Raw genomic sequence first — 15,942 nt, forward strand, 5'->3', positions numbered from 1 at the left:
TAACAAAGGTATAAACAACAACCCACCCAAAGATCACTTTCAAGAAAGTTCTGAAATTGCATACAAAAAACCGCCCTTGTTAGAGTAACACCAGGGAAAATCTTCCAAAAATATCCAATTCCATCGCCTTGCATATAGAAGATATACCTCTAGGTAGAGTTTTCTAAAAAAGGAAATGAAAGGACAATTTTGAGAGATGAAGTTGTGTCTAACTCTTGCCCTCCTGAAATGAAGGGAGTTCAGGAGACAGAGGTGATGGGGACAGAGGTGATTTCAAACTTCACTTCGGGCAGGGGTTTTAGGATCCTCCCAGGGCGGGCTTTTCTTCAGTGTTTTTCTTTGCCTCCGGCGGTGGCCCATGAGCTTGAAGCTGAGCTGCCCCAGAGAATGTTATCCTGAGGAAACTGAGCCACTGAGTCTTTTGTTGTCATGAGACCCTCACGATGCACCAAGTATAGCATGAGTTCAATGCAAATGATGTTCTCACTGGGATGAGCCAGCATCTCCAAGGAGGTAATGACTGGAAAGGTCACAGCCCTGACTGTGGCAGGATTGTTCTCCCCGCACGGGGCACCGTTCTGAACAAAGGGCAACAAGCACGTGCGGCACAGCGGGGTGTGGGTGGCATTTAGGGCACAGCTCTCTTCTGCGTCATCCTCGAGGATTTCCCCACTCTTGCCCTACAGACGCCTCAGCTCCAGAGGTCCCCTCTAAACAAGCAGCTTTTTCACCCATGCCAGAAGAAGTCAAAAGGATGACCTGCAGCTCTTTAAACAAAACTGGGTGTTTTTTTTAGACCTCTCACGTGTCTGCTGATAATTACTATCTTCTGCCAACCAGAGAAAAATACAATCCTATTGAACCGAAATACAATGATTGGACCTTCAGGGACTGTTCATAATTTAGCATTGTGAAAGGGGCTTGTCTCTGACAGAAGCATTTGATTCCCCTGATTCAGCCAGTGTGGAAATTCGGTTAATCAAATAAGCACCCTGCACAGAGGCCTTGGGACCAAAGACCAAGAAACAAGAGGCTTCTCTCGTAGCAGCAACACTCTTAAGCAGGGGTTTGACTTGTACAAACGACACCCTGTTACCACTCTGAGGCACAAAAAATCATGGACTTCAAGCCCTCTTCTCTGTCCTCTACTTCCATCACATACTGCTTCCAAGAGTCTGCTTGCTGATAGGTAAACTGAGTCAAGAAAAGAAGAAGAAGAAATCCCAAATGTCCTTTTGGAAAGAGCAGTTTCGGTAAAAGCTGGATGACGTGAGGTTGAAAATGACTGAAACAAAGCTTGGACGTCATCCGTGGGGGCAGCTGTTGACAGTGTCCGTCTCTCCTGCCAAGCAGTTACACTACGTTCACAAGATGCCCCACGCAAATGCCACGAGGATGCTAAGATCTGATCTACCCCTAGGGCCAGGACGATCAGGCAGGTCAGCTTTGCAGGATGGCAGTAAAGGGACGGTCCTGATGATGGAGTCAGTGCATCTGCCTTTCCAAGGACGCTCTGTGTCTCCTCAACTCTCTTCCTTTCCCAAGTGGGAAGGGGACCTGTCTGGGAGCTGCGTACCCACCCATCCATAGACATCATCCCTACTTCTGTGGAGCTTTAACCCTGTCCTCTGGAGTCTGGTTACCCCTTGCCATTCTCAATGAGGCTGGAGTTCTTCCCTGGCAATGTTCTTCAGAAAAGCATCCTCTGGAATTTCCAAGAGGCTATGACTGGCTGGACCGCTAAGCCATACACGTTCTTGACCTTCTGCTATGGTTATCTCAGTAGTTCTCAACTATCTTCCTACAAGAGTCCAGGTTTCCAGAAGGCACGAATCAGATGATAACAGAGATGGGTCCTACACATATTTACTGAATACATAAATGAATGGATGAGTGAGTGAGTGAGAAAAGCCCCAAAGACTCCCTGGAATTTTGTAACTATTCAGTGAAAGGTGCCTCATTCAATAATTCCTGGTCTCTCAACAAAACAAAAGCTTCTACAACAGTATTAAATAAGCAAATCTAAGGAGACAGAGTTCCAACTTACAGAAGTGTCCGCACTCTGCCACATGTGAGATATCCGGTAGCCCAGCAGTTCCCCATCCTGCCGCTTAATTGGAGGCTTGATCCATCTGACATCCACCTTATGACTAGATTCATTCAGAAACACAGTGACATTCGAAGGTGCTACTGAGGGAGCTACAAAAGAAAGAAGAGAGAAAGATGAGGAACCACAGAGAAAAGTACATAGGGGTACATTCTCTTCTNTTTAAAGATTTTATTTATTTATTCGACAGAGATAGAGACAGCCAGCGAGAGAGGGAACACAAGCAGGGGGAGTGGGAGAGGAAGAAGCAGGCTCACAGCAGAGGAGCCTGATGTGGGACTCGATCCCATAACGCCGGGATCACGCCCTGAGCCGAAGGCAGACGCTTAACCGCCGTGCCACCCAGGCGCCCCTCTTCTCAGTTTCTGAATGTTTGGTTTGGTTTCCAAATGCTCTAAGGAAAGAAAGCATTCAAATGGGACTGGGATTAAGAGCAGATTTTCACCCTCTTTTCAATTAAGGAGGATTGAAATACCACATGAGTTTTTATCATTTTTTAAAGATTCATTTATTTATTTTAGAGAGAGAGTGAGCGTGTGTAGAGCAAGTAGGGGGAAGGGCAGAGGGAGAGAGAGAATCCTAAAGCAGACTCGGTGCTGAGCAAGGAGCCCAACTAGAGGCTGGATCCCAGGACCCTGAGATCATGACCTGAGCTGAAACCAACAGTCAGCCCCTAACCAACTGCACCACCCGGGCGCCCCTGAAATACTACATGAGCTTTGAAAAAGTAAGCACTTTCCAAACCAAATTACAGAGACAAGGAAAGGCAGGGAAGCAGGTGGGTGGCACTCAGGCACTCCTCCTGGGGAAGCAAAGCAGACACAACTTGAACAGGGTTCTCCAATAGTAACCTATGGGGTGGAAGGTCAACCAGACTGTCTGGAGATCAGTTGTGTGTCACGTGAGATGTACAAGGCAGGGAACACTGCAGAGCTCAGAAGCAAGCCACCATTTTAAAGTCCAAAGGCAGGTTATCGATGGTCTGAACCGAGTTAATCCGTCAAAAATTTTTAAAAATGTACATACACATTTATGTATATATATGTAAGACATCTCATTATTGAAGACCAGAAGTTCAAATGGTAATTCCTGGGTATCAAAATGTAGAATTTAACTCTGGTTTTCACTCTCTGGTTTATAGTAAGTTCTGCTTAAGTCACATACCCACTTACGTCAACATGTCTGTTATCTCTCACAAGGATACGAGGATAAAAGTTATAGCACTTTGAAAAAAATGTATGTATGTATTACATATAAGTACAAAATAATTTAGGAAACAGGTCAAGTTCATTACTAGATTACTTTTCGGGAGCAAGGAACTTGACTATATCTCTTAAAGCTGAAAATAATATGGGGGCACCTGCGTGGCTCAGTTGGTTAAGTGTCTGACTCTTGGTTTCCGCTCAGGTCATGATTTCAGGGTTGTGAGATCGAGCCCCACGTCAGGCTCTGTGCTCAGTGCAAAGTCTGCTTGTGATTCTTTCCCTTTCCCTTCCTCCCCCTTCTGCCTCTGCCCCTGCTTGCACTCTCTCTCTCTCAAATAAATAAATAATCTTAAAAAAAAAAAAAAGTGAAAATAAAATGCTCTTTAACCAAGTATTTTATTTCCAGGAATTTAATCTAAAAAATTCTCCTGTAGGTAGTATTATATTTACTGATGCATAATAATGATAAAAAGGAATAAATGTACTGCTCAGTCAATAATTATGATGTAATAAATTTTGATACATTTTCCAATGGAATACTTGGTACCTAGCCACTGAAAAGAATTAGGTAGATCATGTGTATGGATATGAAAAAAATATCTAATGGAGCGAAAAATCAAATTGAAAAAGGTATGCAACAACGATCCATTTTAGAAATAAAAAATGTTTTATATAAATATAGAAAGAATGAAACCAATTACAATAATATATACCAAACCATTGCCTATAGTTGTATTTAGGGGAGATTAAGTTATGTATTTCTGATATGCCTAAAAAGAAAACAAAAGGGTACTCTAACCTTCATTTCTGCTTGGGAAATGTCCCACAGCTAAAGTCGTGCTATGAACTGAGTCATATAGTTTCAAATCGGTTGTAGAATTTATGGACAAACATGGCCAACTCAACATGTCTTTATGTCTGCTCCTCCTGAAACCTCTCTATGATGACAGTAAGGAATTTAAAACAGTTAAACTCATAAGGTGCAGCAGAATCACCAGTGGAAAAGAAATGTCAACATATACTTGAAAGCTGAAAAAGAGATGCAGAAGGTATAATTAATTCAGCAAGTCTGTTCTCCCCAAAGGACCATGGAGAGGCTCAGAAGCTGTGGGCGCAGGTACTGAAACTGGAAGATTGACAGTTTGACCAGGAAGTAGCTAGTCCTCAAGATCCCTGTAACCTATTCCCACACTTGCCAGGTACTCCCTTCCAAATGCCCCTGGAGAGAGGATGCTGCTTTAGTCTCCAAACTGAAAAGCCTCTGGATGTGGGGCACTGGCAGAATGAAGGCACAATGAGGGGCCAGACAGACAACTGGAGAAATAAGTGGAAGTTTGTACCCTGAATGAGGAGGACTCTGCCTCACCCCTCCTCCTCACCTGGATCCTGGAGCATTGGCAGCCATGTTAACATTCCTAAGGCAGGAAACAGGAGACCTCTTTGCTAGAGAAAGTGAATGGTCCCAGAGGAAAGAAAACCAATATTGACACTTAGGGGTGTCCAAATCAAAAGACTTAGATCACTGCCCATTAAATAGAAAGATATAAATAAGTTAAAAATAAGGAGGAATCAAAGATATATCACATATTCAAAAGAAAGCTAAAATGGCTATATTTATATCAGAGTAGATCTCACAGAAAATAATACCGTAAAGATAAAGGAAGCAATCTCATACTGAGAAGGTGGCCAATTATTAGGAGAGCGCAGTAATAGTAAACATTTATGCACAAAATAACAGAACTTCAGAATGCTTGAGGCAAAACTGGCTAGAGCGTCAAAAAGAAATGGATAAACCCAAAACTGTAACTGTACATTTCAATGTCTCTCTCTAAGCAATTGACAGAAGTAGGCAGAAAAGCAGTAAGAATATAATTTGAAAAACACTGTCAACCAACTCAACCAAACTGACATTTATAGAATACTCTGTATAATAAGAGGAATATACATTCTCTCCAAGTGCACACCATACATTTATCAGGAAAAACGTGTTCTGGGCCATAAAAGGAGTCTCAATATATTTAAAAATATTAAGTTCATTCAGATTACGTTCTTGGGCACCAACAGAGTGAAATCAGCAATCAGGAATACAAAGATTTCTGGAAAACCCCAAAATATTTGGAAACTAAGTTACATAGCTAAATAACTAATGGGTCAAAGAAGAAGTGAGAAAAGTGTTTTTGAACTGAATGAAAATGAAACACAGCATATACAAACTGTTCTCAAAGGCTTTTCTTTAACATTTGAGAGAAGATATTTTACAGTTTTGGACATTACAATATCATTCTGTGGAAGGCTAATGCCCTAAAGATTTCTGATCCCCATCTGTCTACCCGCCCCTGCCCCATCTGCATTAAGACTAGAGCATTGATTAGGTGAGGCTGGAGCTGAGGGCAGGAAAGATGTTCTAGCAATCTAGAGCTCTAAACTGGGAAAGAACAGGAGCTGTGGATTTGAATTTACCAGAAATACAATATTCATAGAAGATAACAAAAATCTCAGAAATCAAAACAGCACGATGGAAAATTCTTTAAAGTTTAAAGATATAAATAAAATTTGCTAGGAGCAAGAGTAGCATAGAATCTAGTTCATAGGGCTTCTCTGAGGATCTAATAAAACGATCCATGCAAAGCCCGTAAGTGGCACTGGGCGCGTGGTGTTCGGTAAACATTAACCATCTTCACGTTGTTTCTTGAATGTGATGCTAGGATGAATAATTTTTACATTATTAAATTTGAATTTAAAATAATATGGGCCATAAAGTGTGTTGCTATTATCCTCTGTAAAAGAACGTATTATCTGTTCCTAGTAGGTGTAAGTTTTGTCACTAAGTAGAAGGAAGTATCCTCTTCCCCATTTTCAATAGCTACCTCAATAAAACCCTCCTCCTGAGACAAAGACCAAGCAAAGCAAAGTTTAAACTCTAAATCAGGCCACCGGGAAGGATTTGTTTAGTCACATGCCATTAGGCGCAATATTTATTCTAACTCCAGGAATTACCTCCTTCAGTCGTGCTGGCCAGAATCCAAGGGCTCATTGCAGACCAGCCAATTTCATTCATGCACGACACACCGATGCTGTAATTAGCCAGAGCTTGCAGCTGCTTGATTTGATACAGATGTGGTGAGGCAGAGGTGTTAAAAACCATGACCGAGCCATTACTCAGCGGATCAACTTCCTTGACCTGAGTGGGAGGTAAAAATGTGGACCAGGCATTAGTAAGGTGGTGGGTATGCCAGACATAGAGCGCTCATGTATTTGGTGCACGTAGGCCTTCCGCTCCACTGAGGGGAAGTACCTGCTTCCTTTGGGGCCACACACTAATTTCCCACCAGCATTACTGGGTGTTACTCATGCTACTGGAGCAGCCACCGAGGACCTGAGCAAGACACCTAAAATAAGCGTTCTTGCTGAGGCACGTAACAGAGCAAATAATGATCTTTATAATATTATAACGATGGTAATTTATATTAAATATGAAATAAGATGAAGTAGCCTTTCCTTTCTCAGAACCACCTCAATGCTTGATTTCTTCTTTCAGCTGTTGCACAGAAAATGCTCCAAAGACAGCCAACATCAGGTAGGGCCAAAACCTAAAATATTTACTATCTGGCCCCTTACAGAGATCGTTTCCCAAATCCTACTTTAGGGGATGGGATCCGGAATTTCTGTCTTTATTCTGTATTTCTTTTCATTATGCAACCTGATGAACTCTGCTCCTGCCTTGAGGTAAATTCTAGCATATACTTTTTTTTTTTTAATCCCTACTCCCACCCCAATATAAATTTAAGTCGAAAAGCAAATTCAGGGAATGCACATTTTCTGACATTATTTGATGGGAAGATATAGGGAAGAGTCATTTGCACCTCACCCAACAAACTTTTCTCCAAATATCATTAAAACATCTCAGCTCTTTCCTCTGAGTTCTCTCCATCTTTCCCTCCATAAGCTCTACTAGTCTCTCCACATCCCTCTCCAGACATCCTCTGTACACACAAGCAAAAATCTAGAGCTAGGCCAAACTTCTACCTTTTTCCTTAAGCATATCTCCTGTCTGGGTATGGGGATAAGGAAGAGCGTTTTCCCACTACATGTTTTTCAAAATTTCTACAATGTGTAGTACTTATACAATCAGAAAAGAGAAAATGATGTTGAATAAAACACAAGTAACCAAAACTAATTGGGGAAAAAAATCTTCAATACTGGACGTATTCCTAAAAATAACGGGCTTGCAGTCATGGGGTGTGGATACACAGGGTTGTTATTTCAGGATACAGGTGTTGAAATTTAGGCCAAGGGGCCACAAATGACATTCTGGAATTCTAAATCCCCTAGTGGATACCACGAGGGTGGTGTTGGGGCCAAGTCTCACCTCTGACTCAGAGCCGCAGACTGCACTGGGTGACAAAAGTACCAGTTGGCCTGAGGAACCACCAGAGGAGAAACAAAGAGTTACTTGCTTATCTTGGTGGTGGCTGTTGGCAGAACTTACTTTTTGTTTCTTCACTTTAGAGTATGCACCTACTTCCTGGTGACCAACCCCTGAAACTAAGGTGGAGGAAACCTCTGGCTCTCCACCCCTGCCCCATTTCCGGAGCACTGTGTGGAGCATTTCCAGGCACAGGGGCACTCTTTGAGGACACACTGCTGGAAGAAGACAGGGTTTCTATAACAGTCCTCAGTGGGTCCTAGGGGAAAAGAGGGCATGAAATAGCAAGAAGTACGTGGGAGAGGTAAAAATAGAAATGGAGTATGCTGCCCAAAAATGAGTGAAGAAAGGAACTAACATCAGGACCAAAGGAAGTGAAAGGGTGTGTCCTGCTAGTGCGTGGATCTGAATCTTGTCCAAAACATTCATTTGTTACCAAGTCAGAGTTTAAAATTGTAATGGACTGGGGACATGCTATGAAACTATGCTTGGTTCCTTCAGAAGTGGGACTACATTGCTAATCTGCAGAATATAAAAGTCTAACTTCTAGAGCCAGTCCTGACTAACCCTGCTAGGACCGGTCAGAGAAAACAGGATAGCCAGTTATATTTGAATTTCAGAGAAACAACAAATAATTACAGGTACAGGTATGTCACTGCATCACTCCTATAATTTAACTTGTAAAATAACTGTATTCTTATGGGTGAAAGGAGGCTGAGCTAGCTGGTGGGGCAAAGACAGAATAACCATGTCTGGCACCACAGGATCCCAGGTGGGCAAGGAAGGCCTGCAATTTGGCAGTGACTGGATGATCTTTCCCTCATGCCATGGCTGCCCAAAGCCAAGGCAAAAAGAGGAGAAAGCAGGTGATGCTCGTGTGTGATCATCTTCTACCTTCAGCAGTGACCTGATGTCTTCAGACATTCCTACCATCCTATTCTACCTCATCTCCATCCCGAGACCTACTCTCTCAGGTGGGGGCGGTACTAGTCCGAAGCAACCATACTCATATGGGCAGGAGCCTCATGTCTTCTTGGACTCTTCATAAAGCTCAGTAGCAGGTTTAAAAAGGGCAGATCAATGCTTCAGTTATAGCTATACACACATAAGGAAATAGGCCCTGTTGTTCCTAACAACAGAGTCCTGGAATACATGAAGCAAAAACTGATGGGATTGAAGGGAGAAACAGACAATGCAAAAACAATAGTTGAGACCCTAATTCCCCACTTTCAATAACAGATAAAACCACGTGGCAGAAGATCGACAAGGAAACTTAAGAAGTGAACGAGCTCTAAACTAACTAGATCTACCAGACATATCAAACATTCTACCCAACAAGAGCCGAATATACCTTTCCCTACACACGAAACATTCTCCAGGGCAGAACAAATGGTAGGCCATAAAACAAACCATAGTAAATTTAAAAGACTGAAAATCATATTAAGTATATCCGCCAAACATGATGGAATAAATATTGGAAATAAGCAAAAGAAAAAAATTTGAGAAATTCACAAGTATGTGAAAATTAACACACTCATGAATAACCAATAGGAAAAAAAAAATGAAATCACAAGGAAAATAACGAAAAAACTTGAGATGAATGGGAAAAAAGCTCCCAAATACCAAAACCTATGTGATGCAACTAACACAGTGCTTAGAAGGAAATGTATATGGGGCGCCTGGGTGGCGCAGTCGTTAAGCGTCTGCCTTCGGCTCAGGGCGTGATCCCAGGGTTCTGGGATCGAGCCCCGCATCAGGTTCCTCTGCTAGGAGCCTGCTTCTTCCTCTCCCACTCCCCCTTTGTGTTCCCTCTCTCGCTGGCTGTCTCTCTCTGTCAAATAAATAAATAAAATCTTAAAAAAAAAAAAAAGAAGGAAATGTATAGTATAAATGCTTGCGTTAAAGAAGAAGAAATTTCAAATAAATTACCTAGCCTTCTACCTTAAGAAATAAAAAAAAAAAAAAAAAGAAGAGCAAACTAACCCAAAGCAAACAGAAAAAAGGAAGGGAAGATTCAAATTAAAATCAGGAATGAACGAGGGGACATTACTACTAACCTCAAAGAAAAAAAAAGCTTATAATGAAATATTATAAGCAATTGTATACCAACAAATTAGATAACCCAGAGGAAGCAGACACATTCCTAGAAACACACAAACTACCAAAACTGACTCAAGAAGAAATAGAAAATCTAAGTGGACGTGTACCAAGTAAAAAGACTGAGGTAGTATTCAAAAAACTCTCTGCAAAGAAAAGCTCAGGACCCGACAGCTTCCCTGGTGAGTTCTATCAAATACTTAAAGAATTAACATCAATTTTCCTCAAACTCTTCCAAGAAATAGAAGTCAAGGGAACAACTCCCAACTGATTCTATAAGGTCAGTCTCACCTTGATACCAAAACCAGAAAAAGCTAACACAAGAAAACTACAGACACAATTAGACAATGGTGATGGTTGCACACCTGTGTGAACATACCAAAAAACATACGCTTTATTTTTTAAAGTTTATTTATTTAAGTAATCTCTACACCCAGCGTGGGGCTCAAAATCATGACCCTGAGATCAAGCGTTGCATGCTCTTCCGACTGAGCCAGCCAGACGCCCTAACATTATACACTTTAAGTGGGTGAGTATCATGGTCTGTGAAATATATCTCAGAAAAAGCTGCCCCCCAAAAAGGATATTCCTGGTGAGGACTTTGTAGACACAATAAGAATTCTTAACACTTACCAGCCCTTCAGAGGTTTACAAATAAAGTTGGGCAAGAATTAAGCAAAGCTAGAGTTGGTAGGGTGAGGGTGGAGGCTATTTTGGGAATAATAGAATGTTTTCACTTTCCAGAGAAGGAACAGCTGTTAGACAAGGGTGGGAGGCAATAAAAACAGAGAAACTAATTCTGTTTGGTATTAAAAACATCTGGTTGTCAACATATAAAATTCTTTAGAAGTCACTGCTTCAAGTTGAGGGGGCATGAATGGCAGGTGTCAGGTGAACACGTTTTCAGCTCATAAGACCAGACATTTATGAAACTAAGAAAAATTTCTGACCCTACTGTGTGACAACATACAGGGCATAAAGCATTCATGTTTTCAGTGGATAATCCACACACATTCAGCTACCTGCTCCCACAAGTAATGTCTCTTCTGAGATATGGAGGAAGAGACAGTTCAGAAGAGACAGTTCTGAGTGCTGCTTTTGGCATCAGAACTTTCTGGGTTTGAATTCTGGTTTTGCCACTCACGGGCTCTGTGAGCACTCTGAGCCCGCAGTGCTGGTGTGGGTATTAAGTAAGATAATGTCTGCAAAGTCCCTGGTCATTGTGAACACTCAGTAAATGGTAGTGTTACTGCTATCCTTTCCATTTTAATGAAATTAACACTCAAAGCAGAGCTTACATCACGGCAAGGTACCATTTTAGGATGGCTGTATTTCTTATAGTATTCTTTCATACCCATTTTGAGTAGTGGTTAAAAAAGGGGAAAGATGGGAAACCCGGGTGGCTCAGTCGGTTAATCAGCTGACTTCAGCCCAGGTCATGATCCCAGGGTTCCGGGATTGAGCCCTGCATCAGGCTCCTTGCTCAGCAGGAGCCTGCTTCTCCCTCTCCCTCTGCTTGCCATTCCCCTGCTTGTTCTCTTTCTTCTCCCTCTCTCTGTCAAGTAAATAAATAAAATCTTTGGAAAAAAAAAAAAAAGGCAGGGGAGACTTTGCAAGGCCTGTAATGCCCAGGTTGTCCTAGGAGCCAGGGGCCGAGGTGCTACATTTGACAGCAAAAATGACCCATCTCATGCTGGCCTGTCCTTCATGGGCACTAGCCCAGTTTGAGGAGTACCTGGCTTCCCTAAGTCCTGATCACAAGCCAGTCCTAATTTCGGGATGTGTTTTTATACCTTAAAAATTAATTCTCCCTGGTCTCATGATGTTCTATCCTGGAAACCTGTTTCGATTCTGGTTGGGCCCTGGACCATAAGCAGAAAAGAAACAGCATCCCAGGGCAGAACACCTAAAATGGGGCATGTGCGGAGGACACTGGGCGGGGAAGAGGTCAATGGACTTCTGAACAGAGGTGTTGAAGGCTTCAGCACCCACCCTCAGGAGGAAGAAAAATCAGGTAGACCCTCAGAGCACCAAACAGCCACTCTCTCTTCATCCTGCTGGTTTACCTGAACGCTGCAATTCCTGAACGGGGAGTATCCATCAAAACCCGGGACCCAGGAGATCAGCACGCTGTGTGCGGTGCTATTGTAGACACGGACTTCAGTTGGTGGGGAGGGAATTGCTACACAAAAACAAAGACACACACAAACACAGTTGTAAACCACAGGTGGCCACAGCTACCAAACAAACACAGTATCAAGCCCGTTTCTGTTTCTTAAGATGAGGAAAATTCAGCCCAAGTTTTAAAAAGAAGCCACATTATGCCTAAGACTAAGCACATTAGCTTATAGACAGGCCTTCTGGTAATAGGATGGTTCTGCCTGGGCCAGAGGAGTGGAGCACAGACCTGCTTTCCTGCCCACTGATGTCCCTTTCCTTTACTGAGCTCGTGGTCACTAGCCTACTGCATGCAGGCATGTTGCTGGGTGCCACTCTGCGTGGGGACCAAGAGCCATGGCCCCCTGCCGAGAAGAGAGGGGTGCTAGGGGAGCATGAGTGAGGATGTGTGGTGGAGGAAACAGGTGAGAGTCAGTTCAAGCAAAAGAGCCAATTCCATCTGCTGGGAGTGGAGGCATAAAGTGTGCAATGACCCTGGCCCCGTGTGGGACATGGCTAGGTATCTTAATTTGAATCTAAGCAGGATCTGAAGTTTGGGGATCTTATTTTTTGCTGATTTAATTCTTCATTAATAGTCATAATCACATTTATAAGCAAAAATGATGACTGTTGTTTTCGTGTTTACTATGGGCCAGGACGTTATGGACTTCGCTTTGTTTCCTCATCACTAGAACCCTATCAGAGAGGTAGCCTCATGTTCCTCATTTATGGATGAGGATACTGAGAATCAGAGAAGTTAAAAACTTGCCGAAGATCACAGAGATTATAAGCAGTAGAACAGGGACTTGAACTCAGGTCTGTCTGAGCCCGAGCTCATGTCCCTCAGTAGGACACTGGAGGCTGGTTGCAGGAGGCAGCAAGCACATTAGGGTGAACACCAGCAGGGACTGAGGAGTCTGGTTACTGCCTGGCCTGCTGGGTGGCCCGGGCCACAGTTAAATGCCCTTTCTAACCTCCGTTCCTTCTTCTGTTAGTGGGGATAGTGATAGCATGGCTCCATGGGGCTGTGGGGAAGATTAGAAAGGTAACACATGGAGGAGCATTGGGGGAGGTGTGCTGGAGGTGAAGCAATGACAGGGGCAGAAGATCGGGGGAAGGAGAGCTGGGACCATGAGAAGTGCACCAGGTACCATATTCAGGCATTTCTGTTTACTAGTAGATGCACGGCTTGGTGAGTGGGAAAGAATCAGCATTTTGTTCGACTCACTTCCCTAAATAGATCACTTGTAGAATTGTCCTAAAATGTCTGCCTTTCCAGATCATAATTTGGCCACATATATTATAGTTAACAACAGATTAGGAGAAGGGAGTCTTGGTTGTTTTGACATAAATATTTAAATAAATGAAAATCAAAAACAAAAGTTTTTGAAAGAGGACTGATAAAAAAAAGTTAAGTTCTGTGTGAAGCATAACATTTTTAAAAAGTGTCTCTCGTTTTATAAATATTTAAATTTTAAGGTGCTTACATGTTATGAAAGTGTCTTTATAAATTTACACCTACTCATGAATTCCTGAAATTCCCAACATTTCTTTTGAAAATTGTAATAATGAGACTCGTAATGAGGAAGGAAGTTATACAGTTCCTCTGGGAGTAAGTTTCAGTTTGCTTTCTTTTTTTCCCAATGAACTTTTAGAAAATGACCCCTCATCAACTTCATCTAGTTGATTTGTCAAAACAAAACATCAGCACCTTTTTATTTTATCTATTTACTTTTTAAAAATTGGCACCATGCCCAGAGTGGAGCCCAATGTGGGGCTTGAACTCACAACCCTGAGATCAAGACCTGACTGAGATCCAGTCGAATGAATATTAACTGACTGAGCCACCTAGAAGCCCCCATCAGCACCTTTTTAAAGTATAACTTCTTTTGTAATATTGAGTCCCCTGCTGTACGTTACCCAACTTTTAACTCATTATTAAACACATTCTGCTTTTTCCTTGGGTTGTTTCCCCAAGATAAAGACCAAAAGGAATATGGACTCAATATTTGCTTCTCCGTATTTAAAATAAGAACAACGAGGGGTGCTCAGTTTATAAAGTGTCTGCCTTCGGCTCAGGTCATGATTCCAGGGTCCTGGGATTGAGCCAGTTGGGCTCACTGCTCAGTAGGGAGCCTGCTTCTTCCTCTCCACACCCCATCCCCCCACCCCTGCCCTGCTCGTGCTCTCTTTCTCTCATTCTCTCTCTCAAATAAGTAAATAAATAAAATCTTAAAAAAAAAAAAAAAGAACAAATACTAAAACATAAAATTTGCTTGAGTTTCTATGAGAGAAGGTAAGAAAGATGATTTGAAAAGGGATAAAATGACAGTATTCACTTTCGAGTTTCAGGTTTAAATAACTTTGATCCCAGAGGGAGGAGGAGGCAGATGATTGGATTGGAACGTCTCCACTAGCATGGGGACCTCCAAAGACAAGTCTTCCATTATGTTATATCGCAGCTCAGAGACAACAAAGAGATTAGGAAGAAGAGGAGCTCTGGGCTCTCCCCTCCCTTCTCCCCTCTCAGAGCAGCAGCTAGGAGAGACTTGCTTCAGCCCCAGCTGCCTGGGAAGGACAGAGCCCATTCTTTCAATCAATGCCCTAAGCCGCCCCCACCCCTGGGGGCTCTTCAAGGGGTAATGGGGACTACTTCAAGGTGGGAGAGGGAAAGGTGAAAACAGGGGCTAAGAAGATCAAAGGTAGACATCCCAGACTATTTTCTCAGACTAAGCAGAACTAAGTGAGCTAATGTTTACCAAAGACTTATGCGCCAGGCACTGTTTTGAGTGCTTTTACTTGCATTATCTCCTTTAAGCCTCAAAAATATGTAGATTCTGTAATTATCCCTATTTTATACTGAAGCCAGAGAGGTTAAGTGACTTGTCCAAGGTCACAAAGAAAGTCAGTGGGGAAGACAGGGCTCAAACCCAAGTAGCTGGCAGCAGAGCTCATGCTGTGTCCCCTGACCAGCTCCCAGAACATGCTCCAGGGCCTCAGCCCTGGTGCTTACCTTTGATGTTGATCTGCACACCCTTGGACACGGTCAGCCCTTTGTCATTGTGGGCCTCACAACTGAAGACTGCTGTCTCGGTCAGACCTGGAACGGAAGGGAACTCGTGAGACCAGGCTCACAGAGAAACGGGCTGCAGCTCACCAGAATCCCACGGCTGTTTTAGCATTCTTTTACTTTTTGGTTCATTGCTGCAAGCCATAAATGCAAAGTTAATTTTAAAACTATGCTGGTGGCTGAAAAGCAAACCTGGGATTTATTTTATTTTTTTATTTTTTCTTTAAGATTTTATTTATTTACTTGCCAGGAGGGGAGAGAGAAGAGAGAGAGGGCACAAGCAGGGGGAGTGGCAGGCAGAGGGAGAAGCAGGTTCCCTGCTGAGTAAGGAACCCGATGTGGGACTCGATCCCAGGACAATAGGATCATGACCTGAGCTGAAGGCAGACACTTAACTGACTGAGCCACCCAGGTGTCCCCAAAACTGGGATTTTTTTTTTAAAGATTTTATTTATTTATTTAACAGAGAGACAGCCAGCGAGAGAGGGAACACAAGCAGGGGGAGTGGGAGAGGAAGAAGCAGGCTCTCAGCGGAGGAGCCTGATGTGGGGCTCAATCCCAGAACGCCGGGATCACGCCCTGAGACAAAGGCAGACGCTTAACGACTGAGCCACCCAGGCGCCCCAAACCTGGGATTTTTAAACTGTAGCTACCAGAAGCAAGTCAACCGTGGGCCTAAGAGGCAGTTGTTCTTCATTTAAGTGCTTTAAGTTTTCCTTGATGGTGAGATGTTAGGTACCAAAAGCAGTAATATTTAGACTTAAATTTCTGCAAGGAGGTATGAGAATCACTGGCCCCAATATCAAGAAGAGTGCTTTCTGGGGCTCCTGGGTGGCACAGCAGTTGAGCGTCTGCCTTCGGCTCAGGGCGTGATCCTGCC

The 15,942-nt window shown here is 43.0% G+C and overlaps 1 protein-coding gene across 2 annotated transcripts in view; it reads right to left on the reverse strand.

The window, feature by feature from the left end:
- Positions 1–15,942, reverse strand: part of MERTK (MER proto-oncogene, tyrosine kinase) — a 110,161-nt gene that overhangs the window by 36,481 nt on the left and 57,738 nt on the right. For both annotated transcript variants that reach the window (XM_011231159.3, XM_034659531.1), the window contains exons 5-8: positions 15,006–15,092; positions 11,902–12,017; positions 6,310–6,493; positions 2,048–2,199 (exon numbers count right to left, since the gene is read on the reverse strand). In XM_011231159.3, the coding sequence (XP_011229461.3) occupies positions 2,048–2,199; positions 6,310–6,493; positions 11,902–12,017; positions 15,006–15,092 (539 nt within the window). The remainder of the gene's footprint in view (positions 1–2,047; positions 2,200–6,309; positions 6,494–11,901; positions 12,018–15,005; positions 15,093–15,942) is intronic.

Source organism: Ailuropoda melanoleuca, chromosome 4, assembly GCF_002007445.2.
Source record: "Ailuropoda melanoleuca isolate Jingjing chromosome 4, ASM200744v2, whole genome shotgun sequence".
In the NCBI taxonomy this organism is placed as follows: domain Eukaryota; kingdom Metazoa; phylum Chordata; class Mammalia; order Carnivora; family Ursidae; genus Ailuropoda; species Ailuropoda melanoleuca.